The sequence below is a fragment of the Lonchura striata genome, chromosome 3, assembly GCF_050655825.1.
Source record: "Lonchura striata isolate lonStrDom1 chromosome 3, ASM5065582v1, whole genome shotgun sequence".
In the NCBI taxonomy this organism is placed as follows: domain Eukaryota; kingdom Metazoa; phylum Chordata; class Aves; order Passeriformes; family Estrildidae; genus Lonchura; species Lonchura striata.
Window position 1 is genome coordinate 53,676,704 of NC_140705.1, and position 23,999 is coordinate 53,700,702.

General features: G+C 37.3%; 1 protein-coding gene across 4 annotated transcripts in view; it reads left to right on the forward strand.

Moving 5' to 3' along the window:
* LAMA2 (laminin subunit alpha 2) overlaps nucleotides 1-23,999 on the forward strand; it is a 334,791-nt gene that overhangs the window by 301,772 nt on the left and 9,020 nt on the right. For all 4 annotated transcript variants that reach the window (XM_077782207.2, XM_085576525.1, XM_077782208.2 and 1 more), the window contains 10 exons: nucleotides 398-560; nucleotides 2,489-2,633; nucleotides 4,449-4,587; nucleotides 8,777-8,897; nucleotides 11,071-11,289; nucleotides 12,600-12,748; nucleotides 15,510-15,686; nucleotides 16,486-16,699; nucleotides 21,219-21,331; nucleotides 22,793-22,982. In XM_077782207.2, the coding sequence (XP_077638333.2) occupies nucleotides 398-560; nucleotides 2,489-2,633; nucleotides 4,449-4,587; nucleotides 8,777-8,897; nucleotides 11,071-11,289; nucleotides 12,600-12,748; nucleotides 15,510-15,686; nucleotides 16,486-16,699; nucleotides 21,219-21,331; nucleotides 22,793-22,982 (1,630 nt within the window). The remainder of the gene's footprint in view (nucleotides 1-397; nucleotides 561-2,488; nucleotides 2,634-4,448; nucleotides 4,588-8,776; nucleotides 8,898-11,070; nucleotides 11,290-12,599; nucleotides 12,749-15,509; nucleotides 15,687-16,485; nucleotides 16,700-21,218; nucleotides 21,332-22,792; nucleotides 22,983-23,999) is intronic.

Consider the following 23,999-nt stretch of genomic DNA (forward strand, 5'->3'; position numbering starts at 1 on the left):
TGAGCTGGTGTGACAAGGCTGTGATAGAAAGGCTCCTGACAGCCAGCAACCAGAAACAGTCAAAGCGTGAGAGAGCATGGGAACCACAGTGAACTGGGTGTGGCTCATGGACAGCCGTGATGAGGGTGCCAGCACTTCTAGATGGCATGGAGCAGAGTCCAGTGCCTCAAGGTGGCTTTCACAGCCACCAGGGTAGTGAGCAAAGACCCCACAAAAGAAAGGCATTTGAATTCTCAAAATGGAATGGGAAATCCTGTCCCTGTCAGTGGGAGGTTCAGTAAGATATCAAACCAATTTCAGGAAGGCTCCCAGGAGCTGTGCCCACATTTTCCTAGCCCTGCACTTTTTATTTTAACTTCACACAGCAAAAGAAAATGGTTGGAATTGTTATTTTCAGCCCACAGGTGGCAGATGGTGAAGGAACGGTGCAGTTTGATGGTGACAGCTATGCCATGGTGAGCCGCCCAATCCGCTGGAACCCCAATATTTCCACAGTCATGTTCAAGTTCAGGACCTTCTCATCAAATGCTCTGTTGATGTATCTCGCTACTGATGACTTGGTAAGAACAGCTAGTGAATCTCTATGCTCCTTGTAGCTTTCAGGCCATCTTTGCATTCACTGAATTCATCAGATCATGAAAACAATTAGTAATTTAAGGTACCGCTATCCTGGTATGGTGCTTCACAGCAGACCAGCTGAAGACAGCTGAAGACAGTTGTAGTGTGGAAGGTTGACTGCCTAATGTTTACTGATGGGGATCACTATGTTGGTCTGGGGAGAATTCCAGCTTTTTCTGAATTGATTAATTAATTTTCCTTTATCCCAGATGTTTATGTGTGTGAACATTTTCAGTTGGTTTTGTCTATTCATAGTTTAAAATATCATACTTTGATGGCAGGCAGAATATGGAAAGAGATGAGTCTTATCTAGAAATCCTACTCATATAAAGGAAATGTTTATGTTTTATTTAGTGGATTTAAAGAGGGACTGGTGTGACAAATAAGATTGTGTTTTTCCAATATGTACATATGATATCTCTGACAGCTAAAACAGAGAATAGAAATATTAGTTTTAAAGTTGTTCAAGGTTTTAATTCACACACAGTATCAAATGTATGTGGATAACAGGAGAAATTATTTATAAAGGCACCTGTCCAGATCTGAATAGCTCACCTTTGGTATCTGTGATTCAGATTGATTTGCATGACTGACATGAAACAGATTCTTTCCCTTATCATTTTCATATGGGGCAGAAATTATGTACAGTAATTTTCACTGATGTCTTGAAGAATTACTGAGCACTTGATACTTTACAAAAAATAAGATTTTAAATCAGTCTTATTTTCAGATTCCTGTATTTTGGAAATAATTATCAAAATAGCTGGAATTATGAAGGAGGAGGGTGCTCCTCCTGATTGACTGCAGCAAAAACTAGAATTTTATTATGATAATAAAATATTTATGTAGCTTTTCTAATGAACTTTTATAACTGATTATCAAAAGCAAAATTACAGTGATTATTTTATATTATTTTATACCATTATTTGTGACATATATTTTTCTATGAAAAAGATATTTAATTGAAATCTCAAAAACACAAGCAACTGGTCCCTGGTATATTTTGTTTTTTGTGGTACTGTCCCACCACATAAAAACTTGGGAGATGCTCTTTCTAATGATGCATTGATAGATGTGCCTAAGCGTGTAGAATACTGAGTTTGTTCAGTTTTACTCTGAGAAGAGGTGGAACTGGCCATGAGCAAAATAATAAAAATTTCTCTGATACATTTACATCCTGGGTCATAGTTCCACCATTACTTACCTAATGGCTTTCATGCTGTCTGGTTCTCTCTTGTTTTGCTCTTTGTATCCTGCCAGCTCTGGAGATAGTGCAGCGTATATCATTGCTCCAGTCAGCCATCTCCAGTTGCTGCTTGGATACTGGTGTCAGTGGTTGATGAAAATAAGAGCCTTCATAGCTCTCTTTGTCTCCATCTCTCATTTGCTCTGTTGCTTCCGTAGATTACTCTCTGGAAATCTGGTAGAACATGCCCATTTTAACATCCCCACTATTTTTTTTTTCTACCTTTCAAGTTTAAATCTAGCTGAGGCATGCAATAAATACACTATAGTACAAACATATACTCAAAGCTGAGTATTAGTTTCAGGTAATTATAATGTACACTTTTATCTTCAATCTAAAATAAAAGTGCAACTACCCCATCAAAACTGCAACTAAGATGACAGAAAAATTCCAACTAAATTAGCAATACAAAAGAGAATGTAAGGGGAAAAAAGAGCTTGGCATTAGACTTTTCTACATGAGAGTCCTGGGTAGTAAATGCACAAGTTGTGGCATTTTTTAAACCTTGAAATATGTTGTCTGTAGTCACCTGCGATTAAAAAGTGTTTATTTAGTGTCTTATGCCTCTTACCAAAATGGACAAGAATCATAATGGTGTATCTATTTAACCCTTTTCATTAACAGAAGGATTTCATGAGTGTAGAACTCAGTGGTGGGCGTATAAAGGTCAGCTATGACCTGGGTTCAGGTACAACTTCGGTTATCAGCAACCAAAATCATAATGATGGCAAATGGAAATCTTTCACCTTGTCAAGAATTCTAAAGCAAGGTAAGTTCCTGTGGTGTCAGCAGCATGACTTTTCCAGTTATCTGTGCAGTACACCTAACCATCTAATCACAGGGATGGTGATGTGGGATTTACAAGTTCTGGTGATTTAGCAATTTCTTTTGTTTAGATTATAATTGTGTTGAGTTGCATGTGAGTGATTGCATTGTCAAATAGCACTTTATAAAGGTAGCCTATTTTTCAGGCATAATTTCTTTATACAGTCATAAATTTCATTCTAAAATTCTTCTGACTGGGGAAAAAATAAGTCTTTTCATCAGGTCCCTGATGTTGTTCCAAATAATGAAACACACGTGTGATTTTTATTAGGACAGCAATTGCTTTTATCCTGTACAGTCCTCTCATGCTCAGCATATACCAAAGTGCTTAAAAAAACCAGTGACTTTAATATTGATAGTATCTAACAAGACAAACACCATTAACTTTATCTTCCCTAATGATGTGTATTGTGTCGTGAACTGAATCTGCATGGAAACAACTGGGAACATCTCCAGAAGTTCTACTAATTCTTCAACATGTTACTGGCACAAAATGCGAAGTGGTGGAATTTTATAAGATCACACATACTACTGGTTATCATGTTGGCAAAACCTTTTTTTGTTTGTTTGTTTTGTAGTCTGGTTATAGAGCTGGTAGAATCTTACCTGAGCCAAATTAGTTTTGTTTATGGCTACTGTGACATACTCTGTGCTTTTGCAGTTAGAATTTTTACTGCATTGTGAATCTTGAGGGTCACCACAAACCCACTCCTCTGCCTCTGCCCCCTGCAGTGCCAGCTCTCTACCTGGCCTTCACAACTCACACACACTCCCTCTTCTGTGTCATTTGGCTGAAGGAGACTTGGAAGTTGGGACAGTGGCCAAAATAATTTGCTCATCTCATTTGCTGATTTTTCTGGACCTTTACGGGAGGAATGTCTTATTGCTAGCCAGTTGTCATAGTTCATACTTAACCTGGGAGGTATTAATATAAAATATAATGTAATGTAATAGTAGTGTATCAATAGCATTCAAACATCATTTGTTTATAAAGAAGATACAGGTATAGAAATGAAACGAAAATTAATTCGGTTTTGGTGGGGTGTAGCAGAAATTCTGTCTATTCAATTCTCAAGGAAGAAAGGAAAGAAATCTGTTTTTTTTGATCCCTATATATCTTGGTGCCTGCTCAACATCTTTCACCAAATCTTATTTATTTTATTGAACTTTATATTCTGTATTAATCCATACATTAAAAATATACATGGAACAGGCATCTAAATAGGATGGTTGTATGTAGCACATCACTGACTCTAGACTGAGATTGGACATGACAGCAACTGACTGCTTTGGGTTTGAAAGTGGTTTAGAGTGACTGCTCACCAATCTCTAAGTCACATAATGACAGTGCTTAACAAACTTTTACACTAAAAATCCTGTTCAAGAGGCAATCTTTGGACTGAGATCACAAATTAAATGTAAAATGATCTCTTGTCATGACTATGTCCTGAAGTTTTAGTTCCAAATTACAGTGACACAAAGAAGGCACCAAATTGAAACAGGTTTAGAGAATATATAAAAAATAAAGTGTACAGAATTGCTATAGATTTTCAGGTTGTTATGGAAACAGAGGAAAGTGCAGCTTTCTTCCCCTGCCTATAATTGATAATGTGGAAATCCAGTATCATAATTGCAAAATACAGCCTTCCTTGCCTCTTCCCTCACCTGCTAACCCACCAAATATTTTTCTGTTGGTTTTTATATTAAGACATCATTGTTCAGGATGGATATTTTGTAATTAATCTCAAATATCTTTTAGCCAACATATCAATTGTAGACATAGACACTAATGAAGAAGAGACCATAGCAACAACTTCTACAGGCAGCCACTTTGGACTCAACTTAAAAGGGCACGAGAAAATATATTTTGGGGGATTGCCAACCCTGAGGAATCTAAGGTAACGTGGCTCAAACCAATTTCTTTAATCTTGGTAAGGGGATGTAAATACAATCTTATTCCCTGCCTTTATTTCTCAAGTTCATTTGCAGTAAGTGAATGGTGAATTCCCAATCTATCCTGTACTGCCACAGCAGAATAGTGATTTGTTTGCATATGTTTTGTATTTCACACAGCTCACCTTACACAGATACAATGGAAATGACGCATGCAGTGCAGTACCTCTTTCTGATTCTGTGCAAGAACCATGATATAGTTGATTCTTTAAGTATTTATTTGATGCACAGAATTTGTGACTGCAGATTCAGAGAATTGGCTCGATACCTTCACAAAATTAAGGAAAAGTGTTTACTTTGTTCATGAATCAAAAATTTACCTACAGACTATTCCACATGGGATTACTGTTTAATGGGTACCCACGTTCTTATGTTCTTGCATAATCAGTGTCAGTATACTTTAAATATGTATTGAATTATTTTGCTTTAATATTATTTTAAATTATTTGTAGATTTTAGTTCCTGATCTCCTTAGATAAAATTCACGCTGTATTCAGGACTTAAAGTATAGTATATGATACTCTTCATATATTTAATGTAAGCAGAATGACATATTTTCCCTTCAAAGTCTGATCTTGAATTTCCTACACAAATAAAATTCTCAGTAATTATTTTAAAATATTATATAGTAATATTCAGAAATGTTAACTTCAAAGCAAATAAGCTAAGGAAATGGGATAACAAATACTTGAATTTAGTGACTTTCTTTCATGGCTTTAAATAGACCAAAAAACTTATTTAAAGTTTAAATGAATATTCAGCAGTTTTGCAATGACAAGAACAAGAGAATTCTGTGCTACAATGAACAGATGAGCAACACAGAAACAGGCCCATTAATCTATGTCAGCTTTAACTACATGGCATAATGAGAGCCTTGAAGTGGTCTTGTGCACAAGGAACTGTTGTGTTTAATCCACAGACCCTTCTGCCACTGAAAGAATGGACATATTTGTTAATTTATTAGGATAATAATTGACCTCTGATGTCAAATCACCCAGCAACAAAAAGATCTAAGATCTATTTTACTCATTAAATATAACGTTATATTATGTAATTGTGAAATCACATCGGTGCATAACAAGAGGTCTAGAGCAATTATCTTCCACTTCCTTTGTGGCTGCCCAGAAAATCAGTGTACCACAGCTACTTTGACCTGTGTAACCGTTCTGCCTACAGCTATGATTTGTCACTGCCTGAGGCAAGATTAACGTTATGGTAAATTGGAATCAAAAGTAGTGAAAGGGGGATTAGGGCAAAGCTGAGCTACTGCAAACAATAGACACTGAGGTATCCATGACTTTGTAATTATCAGGTCATGTCAGTTCTGCCAAATTCTTTTACATGGTTTGCTTTTGCTCATGACCAAATAGAGTATCAAGTTACAAAAACCCTCTGATGTGTTATGCTTTAAGGCAGCTGCTTGCAGAGTAAACCTGTTAATTGTTATAGCCGGATAGTGTACATAGAATCTGACCTTTTATTATATGTTCTTTGTAAATGGTGTACACTTGCTTCACTGCGAAATAGCTGAACCTTGCTACTAAGCTACAACAAAACAAAGTTGCTACTAAGGTACACCTTGCTACTAAATACAACAAAACCAGAAGTACTATTTGCTACAATTAATGCCATGTTGTTGTTTTCTTTTCTTGTCTGTCTTTCTCACCCCAGTATGAAGGCAAGGTAAAAACAATCAGATTATTTGCATGACTTGCATGTGTCTAGTTAAAGTGCAGCTTGAAAGCACGGGTGGCCCCGCAGCAGCAGCTTGGGCAGTGTTAGAGCAGCTGCTACGCTCAGGCTCTTAGTTCAGCCAGCAAAGCTGCTCCCAAGCACTCACCACCACCACGTTCCACGCCGTGCACACACCTACACGAGCAACTCTCATTTTCCTCACGCACCTGCTTCCTTCAGCCCTGTGCTGCTCGTGGCCCTGCAGTGCCTCTGGAGAGGAGCTCCAGCCAGCTCTGTGGCTGACTGGATCCGACCTCCAGTCCCATGCGAGGTGGGGAGTGCCCTGTTCAGAGGCAGTGAAGTAGTTACCGAGGAGAGCATAACAACAAGCGGGAGATTTTTTGTGAAATTTGCCGCCTCTCGTGTTAAGAACAGGAGTATGAGGGGCAGAGAGACGAGGTCAACTATTTCTGACTGCGTTTTCAGTTTGCAGCTATTTGTATCCATTGCTTTTGCTTTGGTGTGCTCAGATATGATGTGATCTTCGCTGTGTTTTGCAGTCTAACTCCTGGCTTGAATTGGAAAAATACAACTTCAACCCCACATTCCTGCCCTGAACTTTAGAAAAATTATTTCCTCTCAAGCTCCAGAACTTGCTGTTTGTTTTCCCTCAAAACTGGCCTATTTTGGCAAAATAAAAGTAACAAAAAAACCCAAAAAACAAAAGAAGAATTATGCAATATCTTAGTGAACTCAGACCTTATTTGGTGTATTTTGGAAAGGAAAAAGGAAAAAAGAAGTCTTGCGAAAACATCAAGCAAGTGTTCAGTGTTTTCAAAGAGATTGAGCCAGACAACCATCAGTGCTCCCTTCCAACCTTACCCATTGTCTGATTTGGTGATATGAGTTGGAAATTATAATAGCAGCTGTTTGTAGCAGGACAGGATGAGGACAGTATGTCACTGGACAAGGCAGGAAGGGGTATTATGAGAATGGTTTCTAGATGGCAAAGGCTATGGGTACCAGTGACAATGACAACAGCAAAACTGTTCTTCTGCTGGGAGATAAATCCATAAAGAAAGTGTAGAAGAGCAAGGGAAAATAAACTGAAAGGTGAACACAGTTACTTGAATGTAAATAAAGTAGCATATGGATCATTTTAGTTAACCAGATGCTTGCTTTAACTTATGCAGAGAGTACTAATTTGCCAGAGAATACATCATGCTTGCTCAGTTGGCTATAATACAAAATGGCTTCAGTGCCAAAACATGCGGCTGATTAGTATCTGTGAAAATTTGTTTTATTTTTTAATTAATATTCTTTAAAATGTTTTATTTCCTTCCAGGGAACTGAAGTGGTTGTTGCTTCCCCCCTTCCCCACCCCATCCCAGTTTTAAGTCCTTATTTATTTCCCAAATTAATTTTTCTCTCTTTGAGCTGTTCATACTATTCAGATGCTCTAGCAAACACTCATGGATAATTCTTTTTCGTGAATTAAATAGTGCTGCTTTTTTTTTTTTTTTTTTTTTCTTACTCTCTGTGGTATCAATGGCAGCTTTTTTTCTGAAGTGACTTTATAAAGGCCTGGTTCAGAGGTTACCAGCAGTTATGGTCTCATCTTGTGTACCCAGGCTTAGGAAATCATACTTTTGCAGTCAAACATGATAGCTCTGATATTACTTTCAAGGGGTTTCTCATTTCCTCTCATCAGCCAATTGATGAGTCAAACATGGAACTTGAATTCCATTACAATATTTTCCTGTTTTGGATGGATAGTTACATTCTGTAACAAACCCAAGGACTTTGTTTTGTTTAACTGCCTGAAAAAGTCAGATGAATTGTTGTATCCTAAGAAAACATGCAGCAGTTTTCATAAGAAGGATAATATATGGAAATATAAAATAAATGTCTATCCACCTGATTGCATTCCTGAAGTGTGTGGGCAAAAACTTTACTCAAATATTTGTACACTGCTAAAGTTCTTTTTTCGTTGGATCTAGCATGCAAAAAGAGGAACAAAAAATGTCTTCCAGTTAAAGTTTCTCCTTACTGTTACGATTCCCTAGCTTGCATCTTTCTGCTTTGCCTAAGGAACAACAACTTCCTTATTTTGTAGCTCATTGTGTTTTAACACCAAAGGTGATAGTTCTCCTTTACCAAAGGAAAAACATGGGAAACAAAGCAACCAACCATAAACCCTTAAAGAAAAAATTGAGAAGGGACTGTTGTCAATTGGAGTTGAGATGAACCTCTTGTAACAACTTCAAGTGGTGCAAGGCAGAGTGCAATGCGTACTGATAGATTGTAGGCGGCAATACATATTCAAGTGTATGTGTGTAGTTAAAATAAAAATCAAAATCAAGCATCTGTGCAACTGAAACTGTACATACGTGTGTCTGGCTGACTGTTCTCCCTAAATTCTATTTTTGAAAACACATTGTACTTCTAAATGTTTTTTAGGCCTGAAGTGAACTTGGAGAAATACACAGGTTGCCTCAAAGACATTGAAATTTCAAGGACACCCTATAACATATTGAGCAGTCCTGACTTTGTTGGTCTAACCAAAGGATGCACACTAGAGGTTAGTCTGATTTCCATGTATTTTGGCCTTAATGTTTATAAATGTTTTCTGGTTTCTGATTTTATGTTGTAGTAGATTAATTATATATGGTATATTCCTTAGATAGGAATCTAACCTTAGAATCCAAACAGTTACATTTAAGAGAAAGAAAGGTGAGTAAATCTGATCAGCAAGAAGATCCGTTTCCTCCAATCTTGACTTCTTGCAGAGTATCCCTGGCCACAGGTGATATCCCTATCCCTAAAGAGTAGGATTTTCTGAACTGCTTGGCAGTGGTTTAGCTTTGTTTCAGCTCACTAAAATGGTAATTATTGACATTAATGAAGATAGGCATTGACAACACTGCAAAAACTAAAAAAAAAAAAATATGATGCACATAAAACACAAGGATTTAATTTTTTTAAAATTGTTATTATAAAGTCATTCACTACATAAAACCTCAGGTATGAATACTTACTGTCATGAGCTGGAAGACACATTTCTTACTGATCACTAAGAATGTGCAAAACTGGTGTTGTTATTTTAGCTTTAAATGTATCTGTTTTAAGTTGTTGCTGCTTGCAATTAACAGCCTTTCAGTGTATATAGAATGCAAGGAATCTGATGTGAAATTTGGGAGAGAATTTAGTAATTTTTTATACAAAAAAGTACTTCCACTGACATTTGTGTCCCAATCAATAGTTTGTATTTCTTCTACAATGTAATCTCTACTATATAAGATAGTTTTGAAAGCAGATGGAAAATATCCTTCACATACCATATATACCATATATCTGATATTCCATCTCAGATGCCATTACAGTAAATCCAAGTGACTTGCTGTTAATCCAATGCTCTCCATTTTTTTTTTCTACAAAACATTAAAACTTTACTTTGAACAGCAACTGGAACTTGGCTGGGCCAAAATAAAGACAAGGGCCCTATTTTGCTGTGTTTATCCATTGTACCTTTAGTCTTCATCAAAGCAAAAACTACACAATAGTAGGACTCTCAGACAGGATATTAGACTAGATTTGTTATGAGATCTGTATTTTCAAGTTTGTAGCAAAACTAAATTGTAAACAAGCAGATTGTTCAATGCTTTTAAATCTTACAGATATGGCTTCAGAAAAAATTTGATACAAGTTCATATTTATTTTTCCTTATAGTATATTCTTTCTGAAACAAGAAAGAAAATTAGTTGTGTTCATTTTCTTCTGGTGCTATGGATCTTAGAAAGTACTTTGCCTTTCACGTTATTTTGTAACACTTGAGGTTTCAGAGTATGAAATCTAATTGGATTAATCCTTTTGTTGGGAAAATAAATAAAATATTCTGATTGCACAAAACAAGACAGGAAAATTAAAAAGAAGTGAAGCAAAAGTAAAGGATAAAGAGTGGATATGTTTTCAATCATTTAGATGTCCTCAGATTTCAGAGAAAGGTGGGTACCACCAGCAATGATTTTATCTAGCATAATTTTTTGTCTCTAGACCTGGAAATAGTTCTGCTGTACTGAAAAAAATGGTGAGCTACTTTATAAAAAGTCACTGTTTCTATAGATTGGTCTTTCACATCTGGAAGAGTACATGAGTTGGAAGTGATGACAGAAAATCTTTGGGAGTATGCACTGACTTCTAATTTGATGACATCTTCTACTCTTTAAATTGTGTTAATGGCTACCAATGTCCAAAGAGTTGGGCCACATGCAACATGTGCATTGTTTATGACTCTGAGTAACCAAGAAAGCAGTGGTGCTTAGTGAAGTAATGAAGATTAATGAAAAGTATTTTCTCAGCTCATCAGACAAATAATAGAATCTAGTTTACATTCATAATGTGTTTTATTACCTGTTGTATAGATTTAAAAGCAAACTCCAACTGTATTAACTCAATGGTAAACACATATAAAATAAGAACAACCCTGAGCAGTTATTTTAAATCCAAGAGGATATATCGACATAGAACTGGAACTTTGCCTTCCTGTTAGGCAGGATTCTACAAATACAGTAATGATGCCAGATGTAAAGAGATAAACTAGTATTTGCAGAGGACTTTGAGGAGTAAATTGCTAATGTTTATTACTTTCCATATTTTCACACCATTTATATTTACATAGTTTATTATTTTAGTTCAGAAATCTTCCTGTGCATTCATAATATTCCTTTTAATTCTACTAATGCTCTTTCCTACAGAATATTCATACAGTCAGCTTCTCCAAGCCAGGTTTTGTGGAACTGCAGCCGGTCTCCTTTGACGTGGGCACAGAAATCAATCTCTCCTTTAGCACCAGGAATGAGTCTGGGATCATTTTGTTTGGCACAAGTGGCACAATTGTCCCCCCCAGGAGAAAGCGCAGGCACTCTGCAAGGAAAGCTGCTCCTCTGAAGAGAAAGCGCAGGCAGACAGGACAGGTAAGAGGAACCTGGCAAAAGATTAAAAAGAACCCTACAATTCTACTGAACTGACACAGTTTGTTTCAAGACAGTCAGATGCTTATGCTTAAGTTAAAATTCAGGTATTTGGAATAAATTATTTCTAGTGTCATCCTTTATCTGATGAAGAATCTAATAGAAGCTCAGAATTTGGTTTTTTGTCTTAGAGAAATTGTTTCTCTTACAGATTTATAGTCATGTATCTATTGCTTGTTGCTAAGCAGCAGATTTGGTTTTCTATTATATTCCATGTTTATTTTTTTAACCAAACCCAAATATTAGAAAATACTGTTCTTCACTCATTTTGAGGACTACTTGGAAACTCTCTCAGTTCTGTTCATAGAAACATAAATGAGTATCATTCTAATTTCCCTGAGACCAAACAAAAAAAAAAAAAAAAAAAAAAAAAAAAAAAAAAAAAGCTGGGGAACACAGTGAAGATAAGCCACTACTTTGGCATCACCAATGTGAAATTTAACACTTGAGTGCTCTGGCCTCATCTTCTGTATCATAAAATACAAATGTGTTGTATTAGTCCAGAGTGTCTGAGTGACTGGTAAAAGTGTGATTACTAGAAATTGTTAGAAATTATTCAACTCTTGATTAAATCTTGATTAAAATCCTGACAGACAGGCACACTACAAAAGCAACAAACAGATTGTGTTGTTGCATTCTTTGTTCAGGACTTCTGGGAAGTGATATTTCATTATTCTCCTTTCTGGCTATTTTGGAAGAGAGCTCTTGGTGACCTAGAGTAACACACTCCAGGGACAGCACATTGTAATGGCTCACCTGGATGACATTTACTTCAGGTTAGGGGCTCCTTCATCATTTCCCAGCTCTTCAGGTCACAGAGGTGAACATGACCATTTATTGCTATACTAACTGGAGTTTAGATCCTGAAATCTACCACAATATGATACTGGTGTGATTTGCATGCCTCCAAACCCAGAACTCAAGCTGAGATGAATGCACTTCAGGGCTTGATGCATTTAAGAGCAGGTCTTTTAACAACAAAAGTCAGAAGCATTGTAGGTTAGAAGTCTCCATCCTTCCCTGAAAATAGATAGAGAGTTAAATCTTCTGTTGTCATTTTCCATCATGTCCTCATTTTACCCTTTCCTCATTATAAAATGCTGGACTCTGAGCACAGCAGCAGCAGCAGGACTGAAACAGCAGTGTCTTGTCTATGGTGAGCACATTAACAGCCAGTGTAAGACAATAAAAATGCAAAACCAAGTGAAATAATTTCTTTCCAAATGTAACTCATTCCAACATGTGCCTTGCAGGCCTACTATGCTGTGTTCCTGAACAGAGGTCGGCTGGAAGTGCACGTCTCCACTGGGATCCGGGATCCCCACAGAATCACCGTCAGACCCGAGGCTGGCGAGTTCCATGACGGCAGAGCACATTCCATCCGGATAGAGCGAGCTAGAGGGTAACAGATACCTACAAGTGCTACAGACCACACAGCACAGCTAATTCAACAAAGCAAATGTGTTAAGGGCTTTGTCAATCCATGTAAATGCTTCTTCTGAGAAAAAAAAAATTAGCTTCATTCGATCATTATCCAGAAATTCTTCCAAAGAAGTTTGACGGTCATTATTGTTCTGAAGAGCTGGGTTTACATGCTTTTGTAGGCTACCAGCCTGTTTCTCCAGACTTGTGTTTGCTTGGAATGGCGTCTTTAACCTTCTGATTCTTTGCAAATATATTTTATAAAACAACTGTGGGTGAGAAATTCTGTCAGGGTGCAATAAATCTCCTTTTCAGGACATATAGAAAAATACCATTTTCAAAGGGTTCAAACTGCAGCAGCACAGCAGCCTGTAGCCTTTTTGTCCATATGCTGGACACAGTGGTGCCCAGCTAAATGTAGCAAAACAGTGAAAACACAGTCCCACTTTTCTTATTGGAAAAGCCATCACAGACCTTCTCAGACCATGTTGTTTTACACTGAATTTCACTTGAATTCCTTTGCCCTTTCTCAGACATTTTAAAACTTTCTTATTGCACTTCACCATTCAGAAAGTGATTAAAAACAATACTACTGTAGTGTGTAGGACTCAGGCAGCCAATAATATTTATGGCCTGGAATAGCCCTTGTTCCAAGCAAACTTTATTATGGACATTTGAACATACAATTCTGTACATTCTATACAGACATTTGTTGGATTAGTGCACTATGCACAATGTTCTGTGTTGTTAAAAAAAATCATAAAGAAGATGTGACATCCAGCATGTTACAAAAGGCACTTATCCACTTCACCCTCTTACCCCACAACAATGCAGCCTTCTTGACCAGCCATTCCTGTCTAGTCCCCAGGTGCCCTTCTGTCCTCTCTGTAATTTGCTTTCCTTTCTGTATAGTTTTCTGACTGAATTTCTATTCTATTGCTAAAAAGCCTCTCACAAATAATGCCTACAGTCAATAAGACTCCTCTACTTCGATGACTAGGTCAAAGTCATACTGTAAATGCTTTGGGAAAAAAGGTTTTTTTGGAAATTAATGACTGCACTTTGTGATACATTTTGTGTCACTGTGACAGAACACAAATATGCAGATGATAATAAAAAAATCTAAACAACAAAGTAAATTATTTTATCCAGTTAGCTTGACCTTATGAGGGTACATGTGGGAGTATATCAAGGCAAAATTGCTGTACACTGCCATCCAGTGATGGTGCTTGTTCAGATGAAACCTCTTGTGTTTTCAAAGTAGCTTTATTACAAAACAAATGCCTGAACTCTGAAGTTCCTGTAGACTGAAACAGATATGAAAAGACATAAATTAAGATTAACCCTTCCTCTTCTCATCATGAACTCAAGCTTTATGTTTTTTAAATGTGAGGAACACCCTGTGAAAACTCTCCAGAGATAATTGTCCATATAATTATGAAAAATGATATTGTTGAAGACTATTTAACCTCATTGCAGGCTTCTGCTTGGACCCAAAATGTATACACTGATTAGCCATGACTAAGATACAGCAAAAAGTATAACTTGAATCTTGAAAATCTGACTTCACTACACTTCTTCTGAAGGCAGAGAAGGGAAATGTCCTCTCTGAGACACTTCATGGAACCTAAATTAGTCTTTTTCTCTGAACTGCCTCCAGAGAAATTTCTCTCCTTCTGCTTCCACTGCTGAAGGGACTGGGAGATACAGGGATTGTCCTGAAAGATAAGTCTTTTAATAACTGCTTTCTCTAACCCTTTGAAAAATTAATATTTCTTACTCTGTAGCTTACCAAACCAAATTAATTCATCCAAAACTATGAGGAAATTGGACAATTTATACATAGTACAGCACTTACAAAATGCCAGTGCTTAAGTCACTGTCCATTTTTGTCTAGGATGTGTGTAAATAACAAAGCCAAGCATTTTGGTTTTGGAAACAGGTCTCTTTTCAATAAGCATTTTCAATATTCAGTTGCTTGCATTTGTAATTATAGTTAAGAAAGAATATCAGAGTTCAATCTAATTTTGCAGTTGACAAAAGGGAATTTATTTGTCAGAGGCTGATTAGTCAGCCAGTGGTGCTGCAGAGGCTCCTACCTTCTTCTCTTCAGCATTAACAGTAAACATGGGACTGCTTTGTCTTTTGCTTGTACCATGTGAAATACCCACTGGAATGAATTATAGCTCCTGTATTGGTACACTGTGAATAATCAGCAGTTTTCCTCCTCCGCCACCTCCCCCAGAAGAAGCTGTGAGATCTTTAAAAAGTGTACTGTATGTCTGCTATTGATCCTGCAGTCAGAGCAGTCTGGTTGTGCCCCAGCAAGAAGATAATAAGGAAATAGGGAGTCCAAACAAAATGTGACCCTGTGCTGTTCCCATCCTGCTGAGCTCTAGATGATTATATCTACCACGACAGTCCAGCCAGCTCAGCCCTTACTGTGTCTGTATTGCCACACCACAAACCACTTCTTCCTATGCAGCCAGTGTCTGACATTATCACCCCTCCACAGCACAGTTTTGCCAGGCTATGTCAAACAACTACCAGGGAAGCACAGCAGCAGCTGAAACCCTTCTAGTGGTTAATATGCATTTAATGTGAGCTGCCAATTACATAATTTGAATTGCTCATTGTTACAGCTGGTGTGGGAGTAAACAGGACTTGAAAGGGGGTGATTTCAATACAAGCAATAACCAGTGTAAAATATATATTTTTTTGCTTTCAAATCTTTTCCACAGAATGTTCAGTGTTCAAGTCGATGAAGACAAAGTCCAGACTCAGAGGTTGCCATCAGACCAGCCCATCTCTGTTAAGAAACTCTTTGTGGGGGGTACATCTTCTCCGTTTCAGATTTCCCCTCTCAGAAACATACCACCATTTGAGGGCTGTATATGGAATCTTGTCATAAATGCCACGTAAGTCTCAATGATGCCAACAAACATCCACTTAATGAGATCTGGTTAAACTGCCTTGGTTGCCAGAAGAGAGTTTATTGTTGCAGCTAATCATACTAGCAGCAAATCCTAGAATATGATCTGTTTTCTTTATATGCCATTCCTTTCTTTTGTCTACAGTATATGCTCCATAGGCTATGCTATTAATGAGCTGTTTTACGGACAAGCCAACACTGTCTGTTTATCAATGAAATCAGAGAAATTCAGCGGTAATGCTGCAGTAAGATATGCATCAGCAATAGGTATTTATGGTGAACTATAACTCTTTAGGTAAGGATGACTTCCAAGAGAAGTCAAAATTCTGAGAACCACCATGGGGAATCAATTTACTTTGTGGAAAGTGCAGTAATCTGCAAGGAGCATTTGAGTAAAAGGAAACACAATGGCAAATAAAATCAAACCTCTATAGAAAGTTTCTATGTAAATCTTCCTTTCTCATATCTGACGTACCTAAATTAGGATTTTATCACTCCACATCAGAGTAAGTGACTTCTCTATAATATCATTGAAAATATGTAGACCTGTAAAGTTTGCCAAAGATGATGCCTGTCTCTCTGCACAGACCATAGGAAGAAAAGCCAATGGTCACTATCACCTCTAGTTCAAGTGTCTTGCTTCTGTACCTGTACCTACCTGTACAGGGTGGCTTTTGTGTCCTGTGAAGTGAAATTACTCTGCAGCATATAATTGTTTTTTATAAATGGGTGGTAAAAAGGCAGGAAAACTAATAACAGACATCACTCTTTTTGTGTGTTCTCAGCCCCATGGACTTTGCTCAACCTGTGTCCTTTGAAAATGCAGATATTGGCCGGTGTCCCACACTAGAACCAGAAGTTAGGCCAACTGAGGATGAAGACAAACCAACTCATGCAACAGTTCTGGTCCAGCCTGAAACAGACACTAATGGGGAGAAAGAAGGGCCAAGAGTCCCTCCTGCTTCTCCTCCTCCAACACCATCTCTATCGTTAGCTCTTGTAAGTTTAAATCACTTCGGTCAGGTAGAGTTTGAAAAGTTTTTTTCCAGGCAAAATTGAAAGGCTATTCATGAAGAATAATGAAGAATTTTGCCACAAAAATAGTGACAATTTAGCATGATACTGTAAATGGAACATCTTGTTGCAGGTCAGTAAAACCTGTGGATAATGGAAAACTAGTTGATATCATTTGCTTGAATTATCACAACAGTAATTTAAAGAATGATATAGCTTTAGAAATATATTTGGCTTGCATGCTTAGCTATAAACCCTTACACTTCAGGGTGTAAACCAAGCAATATTTGCTCGGGGTTGGAAGGGAAACTTTCCCACAGGAAATCCATTTCATTATGATATTTCTTGTGCTGGTCTCTGATGCACATAACAGTCATGTCACGTGACGTGATGAAAAAAGAGATAAACCAGGAGGCCTATTTGATATAGCAATTACTCCACTGCTGTTTTATAAGTTCAGTCAGGAGAATTACAAAATGAAACCCCAGTCACTGCTAAATTGAGCTAAACTGTTGTTACCAGAAATAAACAGTGAGATAGTGGCAAGCAGTCTTGTACAACAAAAGTTAAGGAAGAAACTCCTTCTCTTACAAGTGTAGTAGTTTTATAAGCTGACAAAATATTTTACTGTTCACAAACACAGGTTTACACATACGAATATTAAAATGATTAATACATACACCAGAAGATATCTTTGAGGGGAAAATTATTTGTATTTTCTTAGACCTGAATATAACTGACAGGTTTATGCAGTCTATAGTTTAGTATGAGTGAGGTTTCAAAATGTGTGAAAAGTCTGCACATTCCCCAGTTAGAAACCTATTTGCATTCTTGGAATTTACACTTCAATAGTAATGAAATAGTTTCAAGAAGACCCAAATTCTATTTGAGATACATGACCATCTTTGTTGGCCAGTATATATGGCACAGCTTTAGCTAAAAGGACTTACCACGTATTACTGAAATCTCCGCCTCACATGCATGGAAATGAGAGCCTTGGGTTCAAGGTAGGCAAGCTGTATCTCAGTTATTACCGTGCCCCAAGCCCCATAGTTACAAACACCGGGCTCTCCAAGCTCTAGGGCAGTGGTTTTGACTCGTTCCCACAAGGTGGAGTAGTTGTAGCACCAGGGCTCCCATGCAGCTTTTCTGTTTGGAGTTCAAAGCAAATTTGCAGTAGAGTAAGGCTTCTATAGAAAGATAAGGAACCAGGCAACAAGGTAAAAAGAATTATCCAGCTTAATGCTCACTGTTGTGACAAATGCAGTTGTAGTATCCCTTGATCAAGCCTTAAAAACAAACCAAACAAACAAACCACAGAAGAGCATGAAAGAGCAAGTGCACACTTCTTAAGACTATAAACACCATTAAAATAGCAAAATTGAGAGGAATAGATCTACTCATTAATATCAGAAACTAGCCCCTTTCCAACTAGGTGAGCTTTGTATATCACAGTGACAATTTAAATCAGTGACAATTTAAATCAGGAATTCTAAATAAAACACCACTACTCCACTTCTCTCCTGGAAATAATGAAACTGTTTTAGTATGCTGAAGACTTGAAAATATTTTAAATAACGCAAGCTTTTGGATAGCTGTTACATTTATATTAGTGAGTTCTTCAAAGTATTTTTAAGGGGACTGTTCAAAAAAGTAGCTACAGTCTGGTAATGAGGTGGCACTCATATAAGGTGGTAATCATACTACAGTAAATGTTACAGAATCTCAGTGTAGAAGGACTGCATATGGAAAATGTACAACAGAAAAATGTATTTTCACATAGGAGGCTTAAATAACTGATATGCTCTATTTGAGTACTTTTAGGACCTTTTTTATCTACATATATCCATCTGCATGTAAAAGGGGAGGGCAGTTGAATCCCAAATGAGGAAAAAACCTACCCATACTAAATGCAAGACGAGATCCATGAGTAGGACAGCTGGAAAATACACCAGCCACCAGTCTGCTGCTGCTTGCTGTGAATGCCAGAATGTTCCTCAACACTGGGTAACTGCTGCTTCTGCCTCACATTGTTCCCTGCTCCTCAGGGTCCGCTTGCCGCTGAAATAAAGAGCGCCAGCCTTTCTTCTGCCTTTGACTCCATGACGGTACCTCCCTCTTTTGACCCATGCATTTCTGCCTTGTGTTATTAACAGTATCCAGTGAACTGTGAGGACTGCTTCAGTGCTTTATCTACTAATTGCTTTCTTTGTAATTATTAATGCAGCAAATGAGAATATGGAGAGTGTGTGACAGTCCACCAGTGGCCTTTTCTGGTTTTCATTTCCACTGCCATACACACTGAACATCTTGACCTATCGGTCATGTCCCTGACATCTTACAAGACTGAAGTAAAGTGCAGCTAAAGAGTTCAGTCTTTCATGTAATGTGGGAGATTATTAAGCAGCCAGGACACATTAAGGCCCTTACTCAAAAAGCAAAGCTGAGATATTTTAATACAGGCTTATGACTCATGCTCAGTGCACAGTCTGATGAAAGCTGTAAAGCTGGCTGTCCTTAGGTAAAACAAAAATGGACACAGGCTTGTAAATAAAATATGGATGTTTTTTAAACATGCTCTGCTGGTTTTTTTTTTTCCTTTTGCTGACTTTTCCTAATGAATGCTTACTATTATAAGTAGTTATTAGTAAACAATCAGTGTATGTTATGATTCCGGCCATCATGGTGTATTGGACACTCTCCCATACTCCTTGCCCTTTCTTACAGTCACCCTGCTGTAATGAAGAAAACCTACAGTGTTTGCTGGTGCTGGGGAGCAGCTTGTGTCAGGGTCAGACCCTTTACTAACATTTACCAGCCAAGGATTAAATTTACTGTCAGAATATATCCTTTTACAATGTAAAATGTAGAAGTGTGTAAAGAAAGGGTGTGTGCATGTATTTTTCAATTCTTTCCAGTACCAGTTGTTATTTTCTATCTTTAAATTTTAGCAAGCTCAAATGTAATTGAAGGTATTATATGCATGGTATTTTCATTAGCTTATTTGTTAGACTTCTAGATAAGCCTGTAAAACTTAACATAATTCAGAATTTTACCCTGCATTATGAGAATATTATTTTTTTTTTCTTTTTGATGATCACTGAAAGACTGGCATTATACATTCGTAACCCTGTTTAGTCCTGGTGAATTTTCCCTGTTTTTCCCCCCCCATTGCATATTGATGTATCAATTGTTCCTGTCATAATGCATGGTGTTCTACTCTGTCATATTCAAACTAGAGCATTTATTATGCAAAACTATATTTTAGAGGTGTTCTATACTGTTGTGAAGATCTTATTGATGTATAAAAGCAAAAAATATTACTGAAAAACTGAGTGAGAGAGGGAAATAAATTTCCTCTTTGCAGGTGAAATCTCAGGGCTAAAGTCACTCCTAACATTTTCAAAATGTTTCCGAGAAAGAACAATGTCAGCAATGCACTACACCTTGTGCTTTGCAGGCCCCTGCTGAGTCAGGGCTCAAGTAAGAGACTGTCACCAATCCAAAATGATAGCAGCCACAGTGCTTAAAAACAGAGCTTGCAGCTATCAAAGTTTGTTTCTTTCCCAGCAGTATTGTTCAATATTTTGTTGAGTTAGATCCTTTGAGTAGTTTCCTCACAATACTCTCAGTGGGAGGCAAAAGCCAGACATGAGTAGAAGCTGGTAATTACCATGGTCTCACATTGCCCCAGGCACGCCTATACAAGAGCTTTAAGGACCGGAGATTAAAAGACCTGGCGAAATTAAAACGAGAAAATTATAGTGGACAGAAGATATTTTACCTTGCATTGTTGCACTACTTCATGATTAATGGAAGTGGAGCTACAGGGAGGGGTTTCGTTTTTTACAACCTGGATAATGTCTCTAGGTTAGACAGCTGGGGGATTTCAACAGCTGTTATATCTATCCACCAGTTATTCAGATTCCCTGATTGTTTGTGGGGGCCTTCCAACAGCACCAGGGGAAACAACAGCACATTAAGCAAAGAATACAGTTGTAAAACAATATAAAGAAGTAAAATGAAGGACTCATTGACACCTGCAAGATCTGAAATTACTTTTAACTCATTATTTTTAAGGTGACTGGATTTCAAGCTGACAACAAAGCATCCCTTTAAAGCTTAAATCTTGTTTCATTTCTGTAAGAGGGCATCCTATTGTGTAAAACTCAGTTATGTGAGCTAAGAGACACTGAACTGCCTGGAAATCACTTAAGACTCTTGTAAATGCCCACTGGTGAAAGCATGAAAGCAGCAATGTTCATATATTACTTTTATTTGCTTTTACCGCTATCTTAATGACCTCTTTTACACCAAGTTCCTGTCAGACTGGTTTATAACTTTAGCTGGTGTGATGAGACATCAGCCCACTGGAAAATTGCAGGGCCAGTCTCTAGACTAGGTACAACATTCTCAGTCCTGCACATTTGAGAGACTCCCAGCATATGCACAGCTGAGACAGATACAAAATATGAAGTTTGCATGATTGCTGTATATTTTGCAGGATTCCTGTGCTGCTGACACAGAGCCAGCCATTTTAGAAGGTGGCAAGCAGTTTGGTCTTTCAAGGAACAGCCACATTGCAGTTGCATTTGATGACACCAAAGTGAAAAACAGGTATGTTGTTTGTTTCAGCAATGAGTAATGATGGAATAGTGTCAAAATAAAATGCCCCTCCTAATTCTCTCAAAAGTACCTCTGAAAACTGTGGTCATAATCTGAAAAGATCATATGACTAATTAATTTCATTAACCAAACCTAAAAAAGCATTAAAGCATGAAATCTAGGCAGTGAAATGCCCACCTAAGGAGCTCTCACAAAAACAATTTACCTCTTTGTTTGTAAAGGTTTGGGCACACACAGACCCCAGACTGATTTGCTAAAAACCAGAGTAATGGAATCGGGTTGTGCAACTGACTTCAAAGATAGTTTTTGCAGAGGAAGGTGGTTTTGTTCAGTAACTTGATAACTTCTTTTAATAAGGAATTTTTCCCCTTTCCTCCAATAATTAAGATCAATCTTGCTTAGTAAATAGGAAAAAATATATTGTTACCTCAAAGTATAACATTATGTACATATAACTGTTGGCATGCAAAGGAATTCCATGAACTGTTTATAAAAATGCAGCTTTTTTCAATGGATTTGTGAAGATAGAACTTGTTAGCTGTTTTTATTTTTTTTGCTCTGCAGGCACATGGTCATTAAGAAATGTGCCATGTCACACCACTAAGCAGTTTTGCTGCTTATAGTTGCCAAATCCATTAGCCCCACACTTATTTATCCCTATAAAGATGCTGTACCACATACTGTAATTTTAGAAAAATTACAGTCCAGGAATGATCCTGGACTGATCATTTTCATGCAATGATTTTTCATTTATATTATCAGCTGCTTTCAGCTACTGACTTTGCAGCTCAGCTTGAGCAAGTTTAGTGATGTGTTGCCAGTACAACTTTAGCATTAGAACATCTAAATAATTTCTTCAAAGGTTCTTTCTGTAGAGGAGGTTCTCAACATTAGGTTGACATTCTGTCCAAGGGGTCATTAGGTTTGCTGAGACACAGCCTCATTTTCTCTTGGGAGAAATCAGAATAAGTATTTTATATCCTCATTTTGAACTCTTCTGTCTGCATCTTTAAAAGCTTTGCAACCTGTCTTCAGGCAATACAATTCATTAGAAACTCAACATTTGCCAGCTGTCACTACAGCTCTCTCCTCTTTGTGAGGATGTGTGTGGATGATGGATAATGCTGCTGGAATTTTACAAGTGATGGGATTTTCTAGATGCTACAACTGCAGCTGAGAATTACATCTTGAAATTCTATGCCAAGACTGTAGTTTTGTATGTCCATAGCAAGGGAACTAATGAATGCTCACATGTCAGGGGTCAGATAGGTGTGAAATGTAATTTGCATATAACCAGATTATTTTTCTTGAATTGTAATGGACAAGTAAAATTGGCCACTGGTGGTATAAAATTTTTTTAGAAAAAACACAAAAAGGTAAAGCAGATTTGCCTAGTACCCGACTCCAAATATCTTTTCCTTTTTTACTGTTTCCTGCTTGTTTGATTCCTAGGCTTACAATTGAATTTGAAGTCCGAACAACAGCTGATTCTGGCTTGCTGTTTTATATGGCCCGCATCAACCATGCTGATTTTGCTACAGTTCAGATAAAGAATGGTCTGCCTTACTTCAGTTATGATCTGGGAAGTGGAAACACCAGCACAATGATTACCAACAAAATAAATGATGGCCAGTGGCACCAGGTATAATAGTCTAATTCTAAATTATTTGTAATGGTAAGAGTGAGCTTTGTTTTGCTTTGAGATATTTGCAATGTAGTCCACACAAGCCAAACTTTACAGCTAGTATTTTCTGGGGAAAAAAGAAAACAATCTAGCAAAAAATTTCTGTCAGATGCACTGGTACAAAGAAATTTATCCTTCAGGAAACACATATTTCTGAACATATTTAAAATATGTGCCATGTATAGTAAGGAACTACAGAAAATGTTCCTTCCTGCTTAATAGGGCTCATATGAGTATCAGCTCATGATGATGAAATACATCATTAAAATCAGTTGTTTCTACATTAATAATGTCATTGATAAGGCAGATTGCTGAGAACAAAGGAAAAAAAAAGTAACATGTAAGTAAACCTTCCCTGGATTATTAATTCAGTAGGGAATAAATATGATATTCATGGATTTATTTAGCATCACCTTCTGTGACTTTATGAGGGAGGATTATATGCAACGCCTGTGGCATTTGGATGCTAAGAGAAGGAATGCTATCACAGCCATGAAATTTATTATTTACTGGGCCAAGGACAACAGACACACATTATTATTATATTCATCAGGTGACATGGTGGAAAGGCACCACTCAAGACAGAGAAGCAAAGTATATATGTAACTGTGGGTTGAATTTATATGCTATAAGTTACACTGAATTTTGTACAGATATTTAGAAATTCAGCATCCACATCTCATCCCCAAATGAGAAAAAAATAGAATTGCACTTTCTCTTACACTTTATTGCCTCATTTCCACTCTGTTCTCCAGGAATTTTATTTTTATGAGGTTTTTCATCACGAAGTTTTTTATTATAGCAACTGCTCTACACCGAGGTGTTTCAGAAAGGGAAAAAATGAAATTGTATTAATCATTTATCTTTTTCATATAATGCCTGTAAGCACTGGCAGCAGACCAAGGCCCCATTCTGCTACTCCCTCTGTACATACAGAAGAGGTACTTTTGCTTCTTTAGCCATTTACTCTTTATT